This window comes from Talpa occidentalis, unplaced genomic scaffold (assembly GCF_014898055.3).
Source record: "Talpa occidentalis isolate TD23 unplaced genomic scaffold, MPIMG_talOcc4v2.1 talOcc4.8, whole genome shotgun sequence".
Classification (NCBI taxonomy): domain Eukaryota; kingdom Metazoa; phylum Chordata; class Mammalia; order Eulipotyphla; family Talpidae; genus Talpa; species Talpa occidentalis.
In genome coordinates this window covers 68252553-68275411 of record NW_023605194.1, presented here as the reverse complement: position 1 = coordinate 68275411, position 22859 = coordinate 68252553, and the positions used below count along the sequence as shown (strand labels likewise).

The following is a 22859-nucleotide window of genomic DNA, read 5'->3' as shown; positions in this document are numbered from 1 at the left end:
GCTCACTCTGGCATCATTCGTTCATTCCCAAGTGTTTCTCCAACTCCTACTGTGTGCCTTGTCCCCGATGCTGAAATTCAGTGGAGAGTAAAACATGAAAATTCTTGGCCTTGGTGAGCTTCCTTTTTTTTTTTTTTTCTTTAGGATGGATTGTATGTGAGATATCGTCAGTCTTACCAGGGGAAATGAGCAGTGTTGGGGGACAACAGGAAATGCAGTTTGGTGTGGGTGATTCCCTACATGGGCTCACTGGGAACAGATGAGCCATGAGGTCAATTTTATGTAAAGTGGCTTCCTAGGGAATAACTCCAGGGTAGGGACCGGCCCTCCAGGAGGCTAGTGATCCCACAGGTAGAGGCTGCAGTGAGCCACTGGGGAGGGGCTGGAGCCTTTTGAGTGGGGCAAGTTGAATGGAGGCGGTTGGTGCTCCCTGTGGCTCCCCAGGATAACTGGCAGCTGCGGTGAGAACAGACTGTGGCGCGGGATAGTAGCAGAGGGACAGCCCTGCTGTGGCTGTTACAGTCCAGGTGCTGGCTGGCAGTGGGACGCGGAGGGTTTGGGCTGGACAGAAGGAGGTGGCAGCGGGAATCGTGAGATATGGTTAGATTCTGAGTATGTTCTGGGGAGTCTCCCTGACACATGACAGTGCTGACAAGCAGGCACTGGGCTCCCTGGGCCCTCAGGCTGGGCTGACAGCAGCTCCTCCTCTGTGTGTCTCTTGCCTGTCCCCTCTGCTGGGCAGGCTGATTGGCCGAACAGCTCAGGCCAGTTCCAGGCCAGCAGCCTGTTTAGGTTGAGGTGCTAACAGCGGAGTTGCAGAGTAGGATGCCGGAAGGTGGGGTGGGAGGGCGCTGGAAGTAGGAGGTGGGGTCCGGTGGGGGCTGCAGTTGAGGATACACATTTAAACCCACATTAAAGAGAAAGAGGCATTTAAAGTCATGTTGTCAGATGATGTCGCCTGGGGAAAGACTCCATTAGGACCAGCAGAGATTCTAGTGCGATCCCAGGAGCCTTGTGCTGTATAGAGGTTGCTCAGGAATAGAAACCAGAATTCACCTGAATAAAGGATTTGTGAAGCAGATTTCAAGGCTGTTTCCCTTGTTTTAGAAATTGGACTCCCTAGGTTTTATTATTCTTTTCCTTAGGGGACCCTATACATGAACCATTGAAGAAATGTGTCTCCAGGCATGGGGGTGTGGGGTTTTGAGTAGGGGAGCCTATGTGTGTGTTAAGCTGTGGCTGTCTCGATGGCCAGTGGGGTGGTGACAAGATGGGGAGCAGGCTTAGCACTGAGCATGAGAAAATGCACATATGATCCACTAGTCTGCTCCTTATGGTTGGGGGAGCCCCCAGGTTACAGTATGTATTTGGCCTCAGGTTAGTTTTAGAAGGGTGTAAAGGCAGGCCTCAGAGATAGTGCAGGTGATTCCAGACCACTGCAGTAGAGCAGCTGGAGCTTTGGTTCCCTGTGCGTATAAACGCTGTGCCTACGTTGTATGTAGTTTTTAAGTGTGCAAACAGTTCATGTCCCGAAAACCAGTGGACAGACCTCAGGTGTGACACAGGGACAGGAAGTGAGCATGGCCTTCTGTAAACAGCGTCCACTCCGCTGCTATTTCATTGAAATTGGCCAAGAATTTTGTAGGATTCTTTAAAGTAAAACAGATTTACCTGTCCTGGGAATCCTTCTCTTATTGGGTGTGGAGGAAACCCAGGTGTTGACGGCAAAGTGAGTAGAATGCATAGAACAAGAGTGAGGAAGGATGGGAAGCGACCTCTGAGAGTAGAGGGGCTGGCCATGTGCCATCTTTTTGGTCATTCTGCCCGCCCACTCCACCCCTCCCCTTATCATTGGTAAGATGTCCCCATGGATTCGGTGACACCCTGATCCTTGGTGAGGGGCGAGGTGCTGTCCTCTGTCTCTGTCAGCTGTTTCTCTGCCTTTCTCTTCGTGAGCATTCATCCTGGGCTGGGTCAGAATTAATCTGGCCATCAAGACAGCCACAGCTTAACACACACATGGGCTCCCCTACTCAAAGCCCCACACCCCCATGCCTGGAGACACATTTCTTCAATGGTTCATGTTTCTGCCTTTGCCTCGGTGGAGGGACCCAGAGCCGCCAGCGTGCCCTCAGACCAGCCCCTCTGGGCGGCAGATCCTGCCTCAGGACATGACAGGAAACCGTGTGTGGCTCTAATTTACCTAAATGACTTGAATTTAACTACATTTCATCTTGTACCTGCTCTTGAGATGAATGTCTTATCTTCTACTCAGTATGATTTTTCTTTTCATTTGTTCTTTTAAAAAATTATATCCCTTCAGTTTGAAGCCATTTGCCTAGTGAATTTGGCAAATGTGATTCCCTTGTGAAGAGGGGATGTTGTGTCTCTCACCCAAATCCCTTCCCACATTGAGAATTCATGCTCACTGAGCTCTTCGGGTTTCTGGAACCACTGGGGCTTTACTTTTCCTGATCGTTTTTCAGCCTCTTCCTGAGCCCTGGCAGTGGCCCTCGATTGTCTGAGCTTTCCCTTTAGGGCCTGTTTTTTGCTCGGTTAAAACTTTGTTCAGAGAGCATGGCTGCCCTTCAGCCTGAGACCCGCTTTCTGGTTAATCAGCTCTTCTCTGTTCCTCTCACCATCTCTAGCCATGGCCCGTGTAAAGGTGCCCGCTGACCCTCCTGGCTCTCCCAGGCAGGCAAAACACTAAGTTGGAAAGGGGAGTCCCAGTTACTTCTCCCCAATCCACTGGTTTTCACTGGATGAGGAGGAGCCTCTACCTTCCTGGCTGTGTCTTCATCCAGGCTTGTGCGATTTTAAACATTGAATTGGTCATTTCGTAGTCAGACTGCAGAGTGGTACCCCACACCGGGATCTTCCCTTTTAGTCTTAAATGAAAACATTGCAGAATAAGACACCTAGACCTACACCTCTCCATTCAAATATGGATTCATTGTATTTTCGCTTAGAATGCATGTTTCATTATTTTATTGACTTTCTCCCACTTGTCCCATCCCCCACCACCCCTTAGCCTCAGGGCACCACCCCTTACTTATTGACGCCCACCGGCGTGTGGAAGTATTTTGTTATTGACTGATCGTCCTGTATTTGTTTTTATCATTCTGCCTTGCTTTGTGACACCCCATTCTCTCAAACATCCTCATTTTGTTGAAGACAGCTGCATCCGTCTCTCCCGTGGCTGAAGGGTGCCCCTCAGTGTGGACAGACCATGTCTCCTCGGGCCGGTGGTCTCTTGATGGCATTTAGGCTGCTTCATGTTTCGCCTGTGCTGCTGGCAACTCTATGAACGTTTGGGTTTTGCATCCATGTTTCATGCTTTTTGCATAGATGCCTGAGAGGGGGATTGATGAGTCATATGGGTGTTTCTATTCTTAGTGTTTTAAGTAGACCTAGATCACTTTCTGTAATGGCTGCACCCCTGTCCAGCTCCTCTTTCTCCACAGCCTCTCCAGCACTTGTTGTTGGGGTATTTTTCAGTAGGTGCGTTGTCTAGCTACATTTTTTAAAGCGTTAAAACCTTTGTTTTCAGGTTTCTAACCAACACACCCGTGTTTACCAACATACCCATGTTACAAGGAATCCATGTTTATCAATCTTCAGTAGATAACCTTCTTCCAATTATCTTCATCTTGTGAGTTATCTTTCTCGTGTCCCCTCTAATAGCCATTTGGTGAAATGAGCTTGCTTTATGGAGACCTGCTTGCTTTTCTTCTATGATTAGCTAGACTTGCATATATATATATATATATATATATATATATATATATATATATATATCTTCAGAAATATTCTTTATGTGAATTCACTCTGTTTCACTGTTAGTTTTTCTTAGAAAACCCCAGTTTGTTTAGAACTGATTGTTCCATGTAAATGGGAGAGCTCTAACTAGTGTATCCTCAGTGTATAATAATGTTGAGTAAAAGTGCCCATTTTGGCAGACTGCTGGTAAGCTTCTAGAGGATTACCAAAGCTTCTAGAAGGATGGTGTGCTGTCTGGTGATGAGACAGTGCATTGGGAGATGAGATAGCAGGGAAGGTTGGGCTGTGAGAAGGGAGAATGTCACATGCCGTCACCCAGCCCCTTGACACTTGACCAACCAAAGAGCATAGTTATTGAATTTTCCATTTCTAGGGTCTCAGCACCACTTCTTAGATATTGTAAAGTTCCCTTTCTGAAGTTATGCATCCATTTTTCTTTTGTGAAAACTCACTTGGGGTCTCATCAGAAACTCCTAATTGCCAAAAAGGATGTGTTCCTTTGGGAAGTAAAGACTTCTTCTTTCCTATCACAGCTGTTCATGGACCATAAAGGGTGTCTGAAGACACTCGATTTCGTGACAGACGCAGTGATACCGATGCTCTTCTCTTTGGACTTGAGCTTGCAGCCCAGTGTGGCGGGGACTGGAGAGGAGCACCTGAGATTCTGGGGTGAACAGGCTGCCTGTGTTTGTTTAGACATTTTGGTGTTAAACCAGTGGTAGGGAATCTCACTTCCCCACATTTGTGGAGGTGCTCAGGGTGGCTCTGTGGTTACCTAGAGTCCTGTGCCCTGGCTCGGGTGCTGGGTGGGTCAGGATTTGCTAATGGAGTCCAAGCAAGGCAGGTCCAAATGGTCTAGAAGGATCCACCAGTAGGTGGATGCAGAGTAGCTTGTGTTTTGTCTGGCAATAAAGGGCAGGTTTTATTTTCATTAGGATAGCCCTGGGGGTGCTCAGAAGTCACATTCTCTAATGGATGGTATTTCACTCATGCAGCCTCATCTTAGGTTCTCAGGACTTAGTGTTTCTGGAGCCAGGGAGCCCCTGTGGATATGGAGGGGGCTTGCTAGCCTTGGCATTAAAGCTTGCTTTGATGATTCTGCTTCTTTTGATAAAATGAGCAATTGCAGAGCTGGCTATGAGGAAGTTAAAGGTTGGGGGTGTGATTTTGCTGTTGCTGATGCTCTGGGGTGCTGTTTCCCAGCCCCTGTCAGGTGAGGCAGGTGCTGCTTTTTCTAACCCATAGACACGTCATCAAATGTCCAAGAACAGTGAACAAAGTCACATTTAATCATGGGTCAAAATAACTGATCCTGGGGAGAAAACTGACTCACAAAAATGATTTTGTGAGTCTGAATTTTTTGAACCTTTGCACTCACACTTACTGTCCTGAAATCTCTTTCTGAATCCTCATCCAGAGACACTTTGCATTTGTCCTGATCGAGTATTAGCTTTTGTGGAGAAGGCAAGACAGTTGGTATCAAGATCTGCTCATCTCCAGCAAGAAGTAGTGACAGTGCTCGCCATCGACTTATTCATTCTGTCCGCATGTTACATTATGGAAAGATTTTCTAAGCATGGAGAAATCAACACAAACAGCTCAACCAATGATTCGATTCCTGCTCTCAGGAAGCTCCTACTCCAGTGGGGTGGGAGGGACTTTAAACAAAAACGAATGCCTGAACAGGATAATTTCAGGAAGTTAGATGTCTGAGGACTGCCCAGGGCCTAATGAGCTGGAATGATGGGGCGGGGCTGGTTAGAAGGGTGTTTGCGTAGACAGTTTTCCTTGAGAAGTGAGGCAAGAGTTTGAGAGATGACGGTTGAATGAGCGAGAGTCAGTCCTGGAAAGTCCTTGGGGGCAGCGTCCTGGGAAGAGAAGGCCGCAAATGCAGGGGAAAGCGTCCTCCGAGTGTTTTGAAACCCACGCAGACATCAGTGTGCTGGGCCCTCTCTGTGAGGAGAGGGAAGCAGCCTGGAGCCTGAGAGGCCTTGAAGAGTGGTCTAGACTTTGCATACAATGGGAAGAGAACAATTCTAGAGAGAATTTATTAGAAAATTATTGAAACAGAGAATTAACATCACAGTTGTCCTAGGCAAATAATATGGTGATTTGTTAGGAGGAGTAGATGGGACAAAATTGGGAAGGTTACAGGGAGAAATTTTACGTGGAGGTTGCAGTGGGGATGGTGATGGGCTGGGCTGGCAGGAGGGGGGACAGTCTTTCAGGAAAGGGTGCTGAAAGGATGCAGGTAGTGTGTGTGCTTCTGGGAGGGACGGGGAGCGGGGAGGGGCTGGTGAGGATTCTGAAGTTGGTATCATGTGTTCAAGTCAGTGTGTTTGAGATTCTTGGAGAAGAAGGCAGTGCTAGTGCGTGTGGATGAGCACTGGGGGAATCCTGTTGCCTGGGCTCTGTGCAGGTCAAGCCCTGTACTTCATTTTTATCTTCTCAAAATAAATCCTAATATCTGTTTTAGGATAAAAGAGAGATATTTTACCTACTTAAAAATTATTTTTTATTTAAAACCTTCCTTGTGATTGGTCCTTCCAGCCATGGTACAGCTCATGTGCTACCATAAATAATGGTGTGATTACTCATTCCTTAATAAATGTGGGTTTTCTTTTTCTCTGTCTGGTTAACAGGTTCTGAATTTTCACATCAATTTTCACACCAGAATATATTTTATCAGATGATGACATTTGGCTCTTGATTTGCACATGCCTAAAACTTCATTTCATGAAGGCAGTTTTAAATAATTTAGTTTAATTAAAATTGTAAATAATGCCATTTTGCAATAATGGCGTTATTCCTGAGGCTTATTTTTCTTGGATAGTTATACTGTGCTATTATGCAAAAAGTGTTTTTTGAGAGGACAGGAACTCCTGCTTAATTCTCCATTACTCACTACCTCCCAGCCTTATTATTCCTTGATTCATAACACGCTTGTGTGTTTGTGCCCGTGTATTACACTCTGTGATTATTTCCTGATGCATGATTAAATTACCAGATGCCATTCTTGATAGAGAACTAATAAGATTCCCTACTTGTGGGAGAAGAAAAATAAAATAAGTTATTCTTATATATAAACCAAACTGTGTTGTGTCTTTGTACCTAAAAGACAATTCAAAAAACGAACAAAAGGGAAATTATCAGAAAGGCAGGTGATAAAAAGAAAAGGTCAGCAAAAACTTGGTCATAATGTATCTTGAATTAATTGCATATAACATTGTGAGGCATGAACGCTGACTTTGGAACTTGGAATTTGTAGCAGAGATTGCCTCACTAAACTCTCATTTCAGAACTAGAAGAAACAGTTCAAATCATTTACCTAAGAATAATCCACTAGTTAGTAATGGAACAGTGGACTTACCATCAGCCTCCCCAACTCTACCCTCTGAAAACTAAGCCCTAAATTTTCCCATTTCCCTTATTTTTCTGTCTTCTGAATATCAGCATCTTTCTAGGATCAGATCTAGCTATGCTAACGCTTCTTATTTTGTTGCAGTAAGTGATCCAGATGTTTCATTCTTGCTGAGGGAGCTGCAGTATGCATCCTTTCTCTGCCCTATATAGATGTGACTCTGTTTCACAAGTGTCATCTCAGTTTTCTTGCTGCCTCCTATGCTGGATGAATGAACAGAAACCTCAGAATTTTAGGATTAGGGGGGATCTTCAGAATCTGTAGGAAAACATAAGTGGGTGGTGTCTCTTTGAAGTCTCTTACCACGAAAATTGTCAGATGAAATTACAAATGGATTTCTAAAAAGGAGTCCACAAGTTCAAGTGTCATATGATTCTAAATGCATTCATAAAGGGATATGAGGCTTTAAAATGTTACAAATGATTTATCTAGTGGATGAGCAAAAATTTGATGAATACTTACCCATTAAGTGACTCTTGGGTGCCTACTATGACACCCAATAGTAGTATCTACTACTGGCAATGCTCGAGCCCCCCCCAAAAGAGCCAGAATGTTGGATGCAAGCCCCACTTTTCTCTTTTCCTCTAGGGTGGAATCACTGTGCTGCCTCCTCGGCTCTGTCCTCTGGAGCAGAAGCAGGCTGCCCAGCTCTCTCTGTACTTAATGACCCCAGGCATCAGGAGTATGCTGGACTCTGTTAATGTTCAGAGACAGGCGAGATGGAAACCAATTCCAAATCCAGAGCATTAGATGCCCACACCATCTTTTTCTCCCCCCAAGGAGAGGCTGGGCTTTTTTTCCTGATCAGGCCATACAGAACTGAGGGGAGGCCCACAGAAGATGAGTGTCATGGATCCTCCTAACAGCCTCGCTGGTTTTCTTCTCACTTGGGGCAAATATTACTGGTTCCTAGATTTCCAACTGAGGGTCAGTCTGTTGTTGAATCAGCAACATCTTCCACTGTTTTGCTGATGTCGTTCTGTTTAAGACGTCAGGTTTTAAAACTATGAGCAACTCAAGGCTCTGATAGTTACAGAAATGAGAAAAAAGTTAATAGATATATAAGGTAATTCTTAGTGTTTTGCAAAAAATAATATAGGTTGCCTGGGCTAATTAAACGTGCAGATCAGGGAATTCAGATAATTCAGCACAGATCGGAAAGATAATACATAGTGAGCTGTGTGCAGACATGTAAATAACCAGGGCAGGCATTCCAGGTGGAGAGAAGGTGAGAATAAAGGTTCAGAGGCAGGCACATTCCTGGCAGAGAGGCCAATGCCTGGAACGGGTGATGAAGAGGGTAATTTGTGTTGAAGAAAAAGGCAAGAGAGGCAACAGGGACCGGATCCCACAGGGTCTCGTAGATGGGTGCATGGACCCTGGACACCCCTTAGACCAGCAAGTGGGACCTTGGATTTCACTGGGAGTGAGTTGCAGGACCATGGAAGGACTTTGAGCAGTCCAAGGACACAATCCACCTTAGAGCTTGGAGGGGTGTGGCGGTCCCCAAGGAGAAACAGATGTAACTGAGTGAAGTGGGGAGTCCATTGGGAGATGGTGGTGGTCTGGTTGGGGAGAGAGCAGAGGAGTGATAGCATGAGGTCAGGTTGGGGTATGTTGAAGGCAAGGCCAATGTGACTTGATGGGAGGTGGATGAAAAAGAAGTGAAGAGGGCCTCCCTGGTAGTGCAAGGAGTTAAGTCACAGCACTATGAAGCTATCCGCAGCCACTGCAGCACGAGTTTGATCCCCGGCCAAGGTGGAAACCCACATGGTGCAGCAGACCTCTCCCGTCTCCCTCCTGCTCCCCTCAGCAGTGGATTTCAGTGGACCCGCCTGTTCTGTTCCCGACTCTGTCTCTTGTGAATCCTCTCACTTCCCCACACCTCTGGCCTGCACCTCAGTTCTTGTATGCATAAATAAATAAATCTTAAAAAAAAAAAGAAGTTAAGGATGGTTCATGGGCTTTAGGCCTGAAAAGCTGTAAAAACAAGGTTGCCAGCTACTGAGCTAGAACAGACAGGTGGAGCAGGTGTCAGGGAGGAGCTCTGGGGGATGATATTGGAATTGCCTTCCAGACAGACAGGGTTGGACTCAAGTGAAGACTGTGTTGGGAAGTTAACGGCCTGTCAGTGATGTTTAAAGTCTTCAGTATAAATAAAATGGCCTGTGCATGTGGATGAGTGAAGAGAGGAGTGAAGAAGGGATGAGAAGGCAGTCAGGGAGACTGGGGGGCACACTAAAGTGTAGTGTTCTGGGAACTGAGCGGAGCCCCCTTGCAGCTGGAGAGGAGCCACCATTGGCCACCACCAAGTCCTGCTCTGTGATCTGGAGTAGGCAGCCTGTGCTCTGTTCTGTCAGCCCACGGCCAGGCTTTATAGGTACTCAGAATCAGTGAGCTCAGAGTGTGGCTCCAGTAGTTCTTGGTGGTGACACCGAGGCTATGCTGGACACAGACATGCAAGACCAGGCAGAAGATTCTTTGGGATACATTTTACACATATGGGTAAGATAAACAAGATGTTGCCCCAACTTCAAACTCAGGAATTTTTTTTTCCAATATACTTTTCATGTAGAAGAACTGGGGTGTAGGCCAGAGGTGCGGGGAGTGAGAGGATTCACCAGAGATAGAATTGGGAGCAGAACAGGCAGATCCACTGAAATACACTGCTGAGGGGAGCAGCAGTGGGCAAGACAGGAGAGGTCTGCTGCACCATGTGGATCACCTCCCTGGCTGGGGATCAAACTCAGGCCAGAGCATTGGTAGCTTGAGATTGAATCCCTAGGCCACTGGGGAGGCCCACAGGAATTGATTCTTGAATAAAACATGTGTTATTAGATATTTTTATTGTTTGGAACTTCCAAAGTGTTTTCATACAGAGGTAGCATTACAAAGGTTAACTGTGAAATGCTAGGCAAACGAAGATAATGCAGCCAAGCTATAACCAAGACACTGGTTTGCCAGGTTATTTTATTATTGTTTTTACTTATTTTGAAGGTGTGACCCACGTAGCCTCTTCGTGCCCCAGCTTTTGTCGAAGGTAAATAATAATAAGCCTCTGACTCCTCGGGGATGCCCTGAGGATAGTGGTCAAGGGTTGGTTTATGAGATGCTGAGGCATCTCAGGCCCCGTGCAGCTGTTTTGAAAGAGTTACCTCGGGGGAGAGGGCTGTGTGGGGGACATGGATGCAGAGCAGGTGATGAAATAGGAACAGTGAGTGAGGCTCAAGTAGGTCGTTGCTCCCTGCTGCCTGTGTCGGTGCTCCCTGCTGCCTGCATCGGTGCTCCCTGCTGCCTGCATCAGTGCTCCCTGCTGTCCACACTCCCCTCTGCAGCGCTGGAGAGGTCCCCATGGCTTCCTGAGACTTGCCTATCTGCGACTCTGCCCGGCTTGGCATCCCTGCATCTTCCACCAGCACAAGCACAGTCTTGGTTTGAGTGGATTTTGGGGCAGATGTGAAGACCATCATGGGGTTTCACCCAGCTCGGTACCTCACCAGCCTTTAGACCCTCCTCCACTAATGGGGGACTGTGGGCTCATGTCCTGGGTCTCTAGGTGGCAAAGACCCTCCTGTCTCTTGCTTGTCCCGCGACTTTGGGGGCATCTTCCCTTTCGCATGCCGCTGTGTTCTGTGCCACTTGCACCTGGGATGGTTGTTCTTGCATAAATGAGGATGAGCAATAGAACAATGTGAGTGACTAATGTCAGAGGCATGAGGAGAGGTGTCAGCTTTGCTTTCAGGGTCTCTGGCATGGAGTGGCACTCTCAAGTCAGCCAGAGAGGTGTTGAATGACAGCTACTGGACAGGTATCAAAGGTAGTGAGGTTGTTTCAGTTGGCTTGAAAAGGTTTAAGAAATTCTGTCCTATTCCAGATTATTTGTATTTGGGCAAAAATAAATTTGAACATGTTAATAATTGATTCATGATTATATTTGTGCAAGAAAAAAAAAGTTCCTTTTTTCAACAAAATGAATTTCAACCAACCCAGTGTCTGTGCTGACTGGCGAGTGTGTGAAAGGGAGTGTCCCTGGGGGTGGGGGGTGGGGAGGGGTGGAGGAGCGCCAGGGAGCAGAGGCAGGATTAGTGTGAATCATTACATTTGGAGAAGTTATTCATATATTATTTATGCTGTCTTGATTTTGTGACTTTGAGCCAAGACTATAAACATGTTAAGCAGTTTTGCAAGACTTCCTGTTCTCTGTTACCAAGTCCCACTGAACTGACTCTACAGTGTATTAAGAACTTATACCTGCAGCCTGAGAGCACAGGAGTTCCTTGTGGGCTTATCAATGGTCATTAGTCAAGTTTGTTGAAGGGAGAAATACCTAGAATTTCCCAGGGCATGAAACAGCTGTCCATCAGAATGTTATTGGAATGTTTTAATGTCGTGATATTTCCCCTTTATTGGGGACTAATTTGGTTTGTGACCAGTTTGGTTTAGTCAAATACAAATTGGGTTAACTGGCCACTTTGCTGGCTGTTTGTGTGTGTCCAGAACCTGAGATGATATATTCAGAAAGGACTGGGAAAAAATTCATTTGCTTTAAAAACCTATAATAAAAAATAAAGCCTTTCTGTTGAGACTTGAATAATTTCAATAACTCTTTCCCCTGTGATTACTTTTACATAGGTATAAAATACTTTTTTTTTTGTTTAAACTTGTACTTGTTATGGAAATATAGGCTTAACTGTACTGGGAAATCAAATGAAAGAGATCAGTGACATTTTATTAGGCAAAGTCAATAGAATCTCCAAATTTGGGAGTCTATGGCTATATATATTAACAGAGTAAAACTTTCTTTGTTCCATTTTGGGTTATTTTTTTCTCATCAATTTAGAACTCTGGGTAGCCATGGCGGCTCGTGTCCTTTGCGCCTGTGTCGGCCAACTGCCTGCGGCCTTCGTGCCGCTGCCTCGTGTCCCCATGCTGGCCGCTGCCCTGCCCCTCAGCACCACCCGTGCCCCGTCAGGGCCCTGACGAGGCCTGGGGCTCTGCAGCCCACTTCGGTGCTCATGCAGGTTGTGAGCAGAGCTACACAGCTGTGCCACCAGTACAGCAACGCGCCTCCTCTGACGTTAGAGGGAATCAAGGACCGTGTTCTGTGTGTCTTGAAGCTCTACGACAAAATTGACCCAGAAAAGCTCTCAGTAAATTCCCATTTTATGAAAGACTTGGGCTTAGACAGTTTGGACCAAGTGGAAATTATCATGGCCATGGAAGACGAATTTGGGTTTGAAATTACTGATATAGATGCCGAAAAGTTAATGTGTCCACAAGAAATCGTAGATTACATTGCAGATAAAAAGGATGTATATGAATAAGATAGCAGACCCCCTTTCTCCACTGAGAGAAGATTCAGAAGATGATGGCAAGTGTCTGCAAGTGAGAACACATTTGGCATCATTGCTGACTTTGACAGAGTAATTCTGTTTTGACTTGTATTTAAATTGTCTAAGTGTTTTTTCCCTTTGAAAATAAATCTATAAAACCAAAAAAAAAAAAATTTAGAACTCTGGGCCTTAAAAATTGCATGAATTTGTGTGGGTGAGAGTGGTAACCCTGAAGCAAAATGGTATAAAAATACTGCCTTTGAAGCTGTCTCTCCTTCATCCCGCTCTCCTGCCTACTCAAGTCTTCTTTAAGGACAACCTCTTTTAAAAGAACTTCCTAGGTAGAGTGACTGTTAATTGTATTAAGTTCCAGTCTTGTTCTTCTAGAACTCTCTTTGCTATCTAAACACCCTTTGTCTTTTTCCTGCCACTTGCGCTCTTGTTTCTTTCTGACTTCTCATTCTGTTTCTCTCCCCATACTTTTATTAATCTTGTGGTCCCCCACTTAAGCTGAGATGAGTTGGGAGGGGGCAAAAGCTAGGTTAATAATAGACTATGAATACATCACACCGTGATGTAGAATTTAGAAAAACTCAGAGGAGAACCCACAGGTGGGGACGTTTGGGTTTGTAGATTGACTTCACGGGGGCTTTTTCTGACTCCTTCAGGGTCCCAGAGACTTGACAGGTTGACTGTGTCTCTCCCTTCCACATCACCTCGTCATTTCACACCAGGTTCAAAAAATTACAGAACTCTGTTGTTTCAGGTTTGGTTGTTACCTAACATACAATCTCCATAACAACTTTGTAAATGCACACTTGAACTTGGGTACTGTGAAACAAATCCCTTCAGTGATAGAGGCGTGGTTATGTTCTCTGGGGCTCCTCTGAGACGTTGATGACTAAGAGGTGAGATAGTGATGGGGTGAGAGATTGAGACAAAGCATTGATGACTTGAAAATACCTCAGGACATGCTTATGCTCTTTGAAAACATATTTCATGACTATAACTATTAACGAAACCAAAAATTGAATACACACATGTTGAAAAAAAAAAAAGAAACAAAAAACAACTTTAGGGTCTGTAACTGATTAAAATTTTTTAAAATTCTTATATTTCAAAATGTCCAATAATACGTGTATTACTTTTGTAATTACAAAATGTTCCAAGTGGACAGAATGGGTGGCAGTGACCCCAGTAGGCAGCCGAGTGCCTTTGGCTCCCATCCCAGGGATGGAGACACCTGCATTCATGGTTGTTTCCTCCTTTGAATACTCAGCTTTTGTTTCTACTAATAGGAAATAAATCCACACTTTGAAAGGAGCAAGAAAAAGCTGTATACTTTGTTAGTCTGTGCAGAAATAACTTTGACTGTGATGGTATAACCCCTAAATAGAAGGGAAGACTGCGGGGAGGGGTTGTTATCAGAGGAGCTCTCGAAGGTCTCCTGTGGGGAGGTGACCCCCCGCAAGAACCCCAGCTCCTCCACATTACAAAAACTAAGTTTCTTGCCTTTATAAAGGATGCTTCTTTATAAGAAGTTTCTAATTAATGTGTGGTTCAACTTAGGTCATGCATTACTTAGAAACGCATTCAAGGACTTTGAAAGACTTTTTATGAAGCAGTGAAAGATATTTTCATTCAAGTTGTTTCCAACAAAAAACATCAGATTAAAAATATTACCTTTCTCAATTAAAAGATAGATTCTGGGGAAACCTTGAAAACAAATAAACCAAATTCTAAATATAAAATGATTTAGTCACTTGTGTTCTGCATAAAATATGCAAATGTACTACTTTATCTTTGTCCTCCATGTGAAATCAGAAATATATTTTTTAAAAAAGAAAAAAATTATTGATGCTAGATTTAGAAAATATAAGCTTTATCAATATTTTTAACAGTTAATTTAATTGTGTAAAGCAATTTGGGGATTTCTTTTTCTCTTTTGATTTATGTAGATGCCCCTATATTTTTAATAAAGAAACACGAAACAAGTGTCATTTCCATGTAACTTATCGATTCTGAAAAATCATTATTATAGTGTGTCAAAGTTCATTTATAAAACTGGAGGTGAGAATGTATATTACTGTTGAAAACTTGATATCTGAATATACAAATTTACTGTACAAAATGTAATCATCTTAAATGTTAGATAGTATCCCTTGATTTCTCAGATATTTGCAAAAGTTGGAGGCAGCTTGCAACTTCCAATAAGGATTCACCGGTCAATCTGTGTTTCCTTAGAATCTCCTTCTCAACCTTATAGGATTTAACTAGACCAGCAAGTACACATCCTTCATGGTAGAGCTGTAAGCAAGACCATTCAAGATTCACTATTAACACTTTCCTACTTATGGGAATTAGCTTTAATGCTGCAGTCATAAATATCAAACTGCAGTGCAGTTTAGCTTGTTATTACACACTGTTTATGAAATTTAAGTGCCATTCTTTTGAATGTTGATGATAACATTGCCATTTGATAGTTAAAAAGTGTTTGGATATTGGCAATATTATATGATTCAGTCCAGTAATATCGTTAGCTGAGAGCTACTCTTATAGAGCAATCTGCTAATACGGTTTCCTTTTCTAGATGTTGTTTGCTCCTTGGCAGATTGTTACCAGTCCTAGGTGGTGCTCCATCAGGGAACTGCCCCACACGAAGCCATGGTTTGCTTTAGCTACCAGAAAACCATGTAAAGATGAGTGGAGAAGATGAATGGTACAAAGGATGAGCCATGCAAGTTGACATTGAGTCCTGATAATGCTACCTCATTTGATAAGCATTATGGCCCAAGAAATAGCCCCAGTGATTAAGACTGGCTGTAGAGGGGAAGCTTCTTGAGCAGATGGAGTCTGTAAATAGCATTCCAGACAAAGGTGGCTAATAAAGGGTTAAAAAACACACTTAGGGGCCCCCCGCGCTTCTGACTGTACCCCGTGCTTGTATAAATAAAATAAAATAAATCTTTAAAAAAAAACACACTTAGGAAATTGATAATCAAATGTGGCTCCCTGGCTCAACATGCTAGGTGAGGTGACTGGGCTCCCCTGTGCCTTGTGACTCCCCAGCTTACAGGAGCAGGGGCCATTTTGGATGCTCTCTGGATTCGTTAGCAGGACTTGCAAAGCTGTTCACATCATCGGCGTTGGGTCATCCTTGTGTTGCCCTGGAGCTGGAGTGTTGAGAATGATGTCCTGCCTCCTTTGACAACAGCTCTCAACTATGACTTCACACTGCTGGTGGATGGAGACGATGGCACACAAGCCCTAATGATGCCCAACACTGAAGCTTTTCACTACGTTCTTTGGAAATGAAAGTGTCATTTGTTACTTTGTTTTCCTTGTTATGCATTTTTCAAATCTTTCAAAATAACCTTGCTTACATGGTTGAAGTGGTCATGGCAGTGCTGATTCCTTCCCTAAAGATGGGCCTCCTTTCAGGATGAAGCCCCATCAGGAAATACTGGACATTAAGGCATAAAATTGTATCATATAGAATCTGGCAAATGAATATTTAGGTTACTTTTTGAGGAACTGTGTAACAATTCATATATCTGTATAGATAACACTGGATTTAGCCATTGCACCAATTTAGTGGAAATCATGTCCCTTTTCAAAGGAGAAAAAGATGAGAGCAATCTGGAATATCTGATTAAAAGAAGTTCTCACTGACCCACTTATGCACACATCACTGTGTAACCAGCAAGGCCAATGTCTTGTGCCTGCTATTAGGATTCTTGTATAGTGTAGTTTTCAAATTATTAATGTGACTCTGCTTGTAGGACTATAGGTATGAAAGATAGTTTAATGAAGTCCCGAATATGACATTAACAGAGGAGAAATTTGGGGAAAGCATTCAGGACATTCTGTTTTATTTTGATGAACATGAGCATCTGAGTAGAGGAAAAAAGAGAGAAATGAAAACTGGTGTCACTGTATTTTGAGATCTGCAGTACAACCTACTTTGAAAACAAGACACTCTTCAGGCCTTCCTGGAGGCTACTTCATTTGCAATATCTTCCCTTCAATGTAAAAATAGCTCATCCAGTACCTTATGGAAAAGTTATTCCTAGTCATGGGACTTGACTCCCAGGAACATTTTCATGGCTGTTAGTGATTGCCGTGGGTTCCAAGGCCGTGAAGTCTTGTGGGATTACAAGTGAGGGTGTCTTATCAGTGTTTGGTGTTAAAGCTGAATATAGTTCCAGAACACCAGATGACATTGAGACATCTACTTCTTACAATTCACGAATTAACAAATTCACAGTAGGACTGTGTGACCTTTCATTCTAAAGCCATCGTTGTCATGGAAACTAAGATTTTTCATACTTACTTTCCTGAGTAATTAGTTTTATCATCTCTAAGAGTATAAGCCTCTGAGAGCTCTGTTTCTTAAGTTTAAGCCCATTCTCTGGACTTGCAGCCTGTACTTAGCGTCCTTTCCTTAATGCCTGTTCTGTATTTGTCTATAAACTGAAGAGCAAAATTGAGTGTGAACCAAACCAATGGAGTCTTTTACTAGTTCTCTTGTAGATTTTATATTTGGAAGGCCTTCATTAATCAACACTTTATTAGGATGAAATTATATATTAGGATGACATGCGTAGGAATGTTATATTTCCTTTACCTTAACCTAAGCAGTTCAATATGTTCATATGTTTTCAACGTGACTTTATTGTCCACAATAAAGGAGGCCTTGGGGGCCTCTCTTGTGGCCAAGGGGTTAAGTCTTAGCGCTATCACCTCTAGGGTCTGAGTTTGATCCCATCCAGGGAGCTGACCCACATGGTGCAGCAGACCTCTCCTGTCTTCCCAGTGCTCCCCTCAGCAGTGTATTTCAGTCGCTCTGCCTGTTCTGCTCCCCACTCTGTCTCTGCTGAATCCTCTAAGTCCCCACACCTCTGGCCTACACCCCAGTTTTTCTACACATAAATAAATGAATAAATAATTTTTAAAAATTGCCTTGAGTTGAAAGTGAACTTTAATTATTGATGAAGAAATAGCTACCGTTGTCACAGAACATGGCATGTACAAAAGAGATTTCATCAGGATTTTGTTAAGTGTTCTGATGGCCTGAATTGATGTTGAAATTGCTGGTCTATATCAGTGCACTGGCCAAGGGCATCCGATTTCCTGTGGATGTTGAGCAAGAGACCTTGTACAAAAATACAAAATACATTTATAAGGCTATTCCAGAAAAAGAACCTCATGGTAGACTCATTCTTAAAGTGATTTGACATAAACATAGTCCCATCTCAGGCCTCTGTTGCAATAATCACAGCTCTGTGATAACTATTTACAACCCACACATTGCCAGACATTACCGTTTCTGATTATAAGTCTGCGTTTGCTTCTTTTGCATTTAAATAATTTGTGGACCTTATCCAAGTGTTAGGGTAGCATCATACCTTATCATTGGAAAGGAAAAGAAGAGTCTAAAATGTTGGTGCTGGCCATGGAGGCTATAATAAGTCAGTTTTGGGAAAAATTAGCTTACCTATAGTCAATGAAATAATATTATTGAATGGGGTGCAGTGTAATCACATGCCGTATCTTTTCTCGTCTGTAGCTATACCCCTTGTATTTTCAGTTATCTTGTTTCCCCATTGCCTAGGGCCATAAACACTTGATAAATATGTTTTTGAATGAATGTGTTGAAGAGATATCTGTGAAATATAAAAAAAAAATTTGATGTCCCTCCCAACCCCCAATCCCTTGATCTTTACTGAAGTGTTAGTTTTTCTTGGGCGCTAGAAAGCTAGAAATCACCAAGCCCATACTCACAACACTCATGTATACATTCCTGATATGTTTATTATTTTCTTAAAATATTATTGAAAGATATTTTTAGCTGCTGCTTTTGTTTTCATCTGTTCTTTCCATTAGCTTGCTCTCAAAATTATTTAATCAAATCACACTTTCTTGCCAGCTGTCTATATATTTAATCATCAAACACTGAAGCATTAAGGATTTTATGTGACAAAACCCAAAGATATCTTTTCTCATAATTTTTATTTAAAATTGCTCTAGAAATACTGGCCAATGCAATAAAAGATGAAAAGTAATAAAATGTAGCTATTGAAAATTGCAGAGATAAAATGCCATTACTTGTCAGCTATAAGCTTGCTTACTATGATTTTCCAGACAGAGAACAAAGTGAAGCAAAACAACAGAAATAATTAGGGCTCTGGACAGAGCAATGGTCATCAAGATGTGGTTCCAGAGCTTTTAATGGCCACTTTCCCAGTCCATGCTGAGATGTTCTTGCCTTTTCATTCTCATTTCCTCACGAGTCTGCAGTGGGGCTTTCTAGAGTTCATGAGATGCACTAGCTCACCCCGCAAATTGAATGCAGAAGCTTATGTTTGGATCTGTTTTCTATTGAGTCAGACATTGAAGAAATTTATAAAATTATAACATGGTGCCTCTCTTTTCATGAAGCAATTGTTTTGGAAAACATTGATATTTCATAAAAGTGGGTTACTTATGTTGCTATATAATAGGCTTATTGTTATTGTTGCATAAGTTAATTAAAACATTTGAAAATTAGATGTTCAAACTGATACAGTAAATATTAGTCATTATAACTCACATACACTAAAACTCTTGATGTCTTCAATAATTTTGAGACTGTAAAATGGTTTTGTGATGAAAACATTTTAGAATTGCTATTGCAGAGAAGATCACACAATACAGCAGCTGCAACCAGGTGTAATTTAAGAAGGAAATAGGTAAAATACCTAAGAATAACGTTATAGACCTATGGGAAGTATGTAGAAATTCTCTATCTCAGGCTATTTAAAGAGAGTCAATAAGTGAAACTTCATTCTATGTTCTATGATGAGAAACTCACTATTATAATAGTGGTCTTTTTTCTTAATTTTGAGATTTCACATATTCCAAACAACTGGAAGTATGTTAAACCTGTACAATTTCAATAAAATTTAACTAAATGGCTCTAATATTTATGAAAACATAGTTGGTTAGTAGCTGCAGGAAACATGCTTTTTTGTTAGATTTATTTTATTTATTTATGCATACAAGAACTGGGGTGCAGGCCAGAGGTGCAGGGGGTAAAAGGATTCACCAGAGACAGAGTGGGGAACAGAACAGGCAGACTTGCTCCCCCTGCTGAGGGGATCAGTGGGGAGACAGGAGAGGTCTGCTGTGCCATGTGGGTTTCTCCCTGGCCCTGGATCTAACTCATGCTGCAGTGGCTGCAGATAGCTTTGTAATGCTGAGACTTAATTCCTTGCACCACCAGGGAGACCCCTGCAGAGAACATGTTTTAAATGTCTTTCCTGATATTAAAAAATATATATATATTAAAAAAAATAAAGATAAATAGAATCAGTTATCTCAAAACCAACTTCACCGTGTACTGTGCAGATATGTGTATTTATGTGCATTTACTATATGGTAAAGGAAGCATCAGTGTTAAACCTCACTCACACAAAATAGACACATAAATAAGTATCAATTCAATCAAGATAATATGTCATTAATATCAGAGGTAAAAATATTGCTGGACATTTGTAAATTGTTGGGTGGGGGAGTTGTAAATTCTAATAGTCGACTTGGATAACTATTAGCTGCTATAAATCAAGTGTCTTAAAAATGTTCATAATCTTTAATGTGGCATATTTATTTCTGGCAATCTCTCCTAAAGAAACATCCAGAAAAAAAATAGTTTTACACAACCACACTCTCAACAGCACTTTTCAGAATAGACACATTTTGGAATAGTGTATATATGTCTATATATTCAGCAATAATTAAGTGACTGTGATCTTGACAAGGGAAGTCTGCATCTGGAATAATACTAAGAAAAATTAGAGAATACATGTTATATATTTCATAAATCCAACTATGTGATGAGTACCAGGTATATCTTAATACCCCAATGGTGGTATCGCTGATTTCTGAAATTAGGAATAATTTTTGTTGTCCTCTATGCTTTCTTTATTTTCCTAATGTGTCTTCAATGTTTATAAAATGGTTATAATTCAACAGACTTACACACCAGTCTTCAATTTTAATTTATAGTTTAAGACAGAGCAAATGGATGAGATTTTGTCTTATATTTCAGCTCCTGACTACCTGCTAGTTTCTACTTCTTTGGCAACTGCTACATTTTCACAGTGCAGTTATCATCCATTTGCCAGTAAACTACATCACCTTAAACATATCAGGTTACCTGTCCTGGTTTTAACTCCTTGCCTAACAAATGAGTTCTTTCCAAGTTTAAAACCTGGAAACTAAGCAATAAATATTTCTTTTTTTAAAAGATTTATTTATTCATACATACAAGAACCGGGTTACAGGCCAGATGTGCGGGCGGGGTGGGGGGGTGGTTGAGAGGATTCACCAGAGACAGAGCGGGAAACAGAACGGGCAGACTGGCTGAAATACACTGTTGAGGGGAGCAGCGGGCGAGACAGGAGAGGTCTGCTGCACCATGTGGGTAGCTCTCTGGCTGGCCCCATCAAACCTGCACCACAGAGGCTGTGGACAGCTTCATAGCACTGTGCTCAACCGCCTGTGTCACCAGGGAGGCTCACGATAAATATTCTAAAACTTTACAACAGAAGCATCTACAATCTGCATGTCTCTCCTTTACTGTACAGTTTCTCCCAACATGTTCTCTTCTGTTTTGTGCTCCTGGCTCTCCCCTCCCCAACATCTGGTGATTGCTGGAGGGATGACACTGTCACGTGTCTGCCACTTACCTCCGACCAAGGTAGCACCCATACTAGTGTCCCTGTGGGAATTTGTCAGGTGATGGTCATCTACAGGCCTCTGCTGATCTCACTGTTAGAAGATGTATGAGAATCTGTCGGGATCCTGAGTATCTAGAGATACGTGGACAGACTTAAGCTTGTGAATTGCTGTCATGTCCTCACCCAATCTACTTTGTGGGATGTTCCTGATATGTGTGCCCTGGCGTGGATGCATGTGCTTATGCTTGTTTTTTTGATAAAGCTATTATGTATTATTATATAGATTGTAGTTTGCAGTCTGATAGTTTAACTCTTGTGATACTAAAGAATATTGCATGTTTCATTATTAATTCAGATAAGTTTTAAAATAAGGTGATAAGTGATGATATGAGCATGTTGGTACAAGCTTCATGTAGAGCCAGTCACGATATAAAATATAATTATCTTATAATTTAACTGTCATTAAATTTTTTAGTATAAAGTTTTAAGCTATGTTACATATTTTAAATGGAATTTAAATGATTCTCTTTGTCTAACTAGTCATCTGGGGTGGGATATGTGCTGTTTGATGCATCTATGTGATTCATGTTAACTGATAAATTTCTTTTTAAACTTGCAGCAAATAGTTGCAGCAATAAATGCAGGGATTATACCTTTAGGAAACACCTCCAATCAAATCAGTCACTGGGATTTGGGAAGTTCCTTCTTCTTTGCTGGCACTGTTATTACAACTATAGGTAGGAGACAACTTATTTTGTTTTTTATTTTGGTACAGTTTGTAAGCTAAAAATCATTTGTCTGAGTTTTTTTGCAGTTGGTCAAAATGTTCTACATAAGGTAGAGAAGTAGATTTTAGTAAATTGATTTGAAAAGAGTATGTAAAGATTTGAGCAAAGAAATGATGGAAATGAAGAGTTACTGCTTTAGAATCTGAGTTAAGTTTAAAACACACATGAGGGTGGAAAGCAGTGCAGGCCAATCAGCTGATATTGGGTAGAAATGTCAAGAAATGGCTTGAAATGATGATGGGGGGACAGAAAGTCTTAAATTTTCCTGCATCTTTGATTCGCTCATATAGGAAGAAAGGGTTGAAGTAAGAGTTTGATATTCTTTTTTGAAGTTCTTATGTGACATCACCTTTTTCAGTTTGTGAATTTTAACTGCACGCGTCTGGGTTGCTCCCGTGCCCCTGTGCTTGCCTGTTATGATGGCTGCAGGGCATGCTTTGTGTACATTATGTTTTCTAAGCCCAAATGTATAAAACAAAAGCAGCACTGGGCCTCCCCTGGTGGCGCAGCGGTTGAGCACTGGGCTGCGAAGCTGCCCGCAGCCTCTGCAGTGCCAGTTCGATCCCCGGCCGCTGGCAAGGGTCCCACATGGCGCACAGACCTCTCCTGCTGTGCCCTCTGCTCCCCTCAGCAGTGTATTTCGTCGGTCTGCCTGTTCTGTTCCCTGCTCTGGCTCTGGTGAATTCTCTCACCCTCCTGTGCTTCTGACTGTACCCAGTGCTTGTATACATACATAAATAAATAAATAAATAAATAAATAAATAAATAAATAAATCTTTTTAAAAAAAATTAAAAAAAAAGCAGCACTGAAATAAGA

At 42.3% G+C, this 22859-nt stretch overlaps 1 protein-coding gene and 1 pseudogene across 2 annotated transcripts in view; both read left to right on the top strand.

Moving 5' to 3' along the window:
* The window catches only part of KCNK2 (potassium two pore domain channel subfamily K member 2), an 89547-nt gene that overhangs the window by 7746 nt on the left and 58942 nt on the right, over positions 1-22859 (top strand). For both annotated transcript variants that reach the window (XM_037497898.2, XM_054689933.1), the window contains exon 3: positions 21874-21991. In XM_037497898.2, the coding sequence (XP_037353795.1) occupies positions 21874-21991 (118 nt within the window). The remainder of the gene's footprint in view (positions 1-21873; positions 21992-22859) is intronic.
* On the top strand, positions 12056-12717 carry LOC119234851 (acyl carrier protein, mitochondrial-like; annotated as a pseudogene).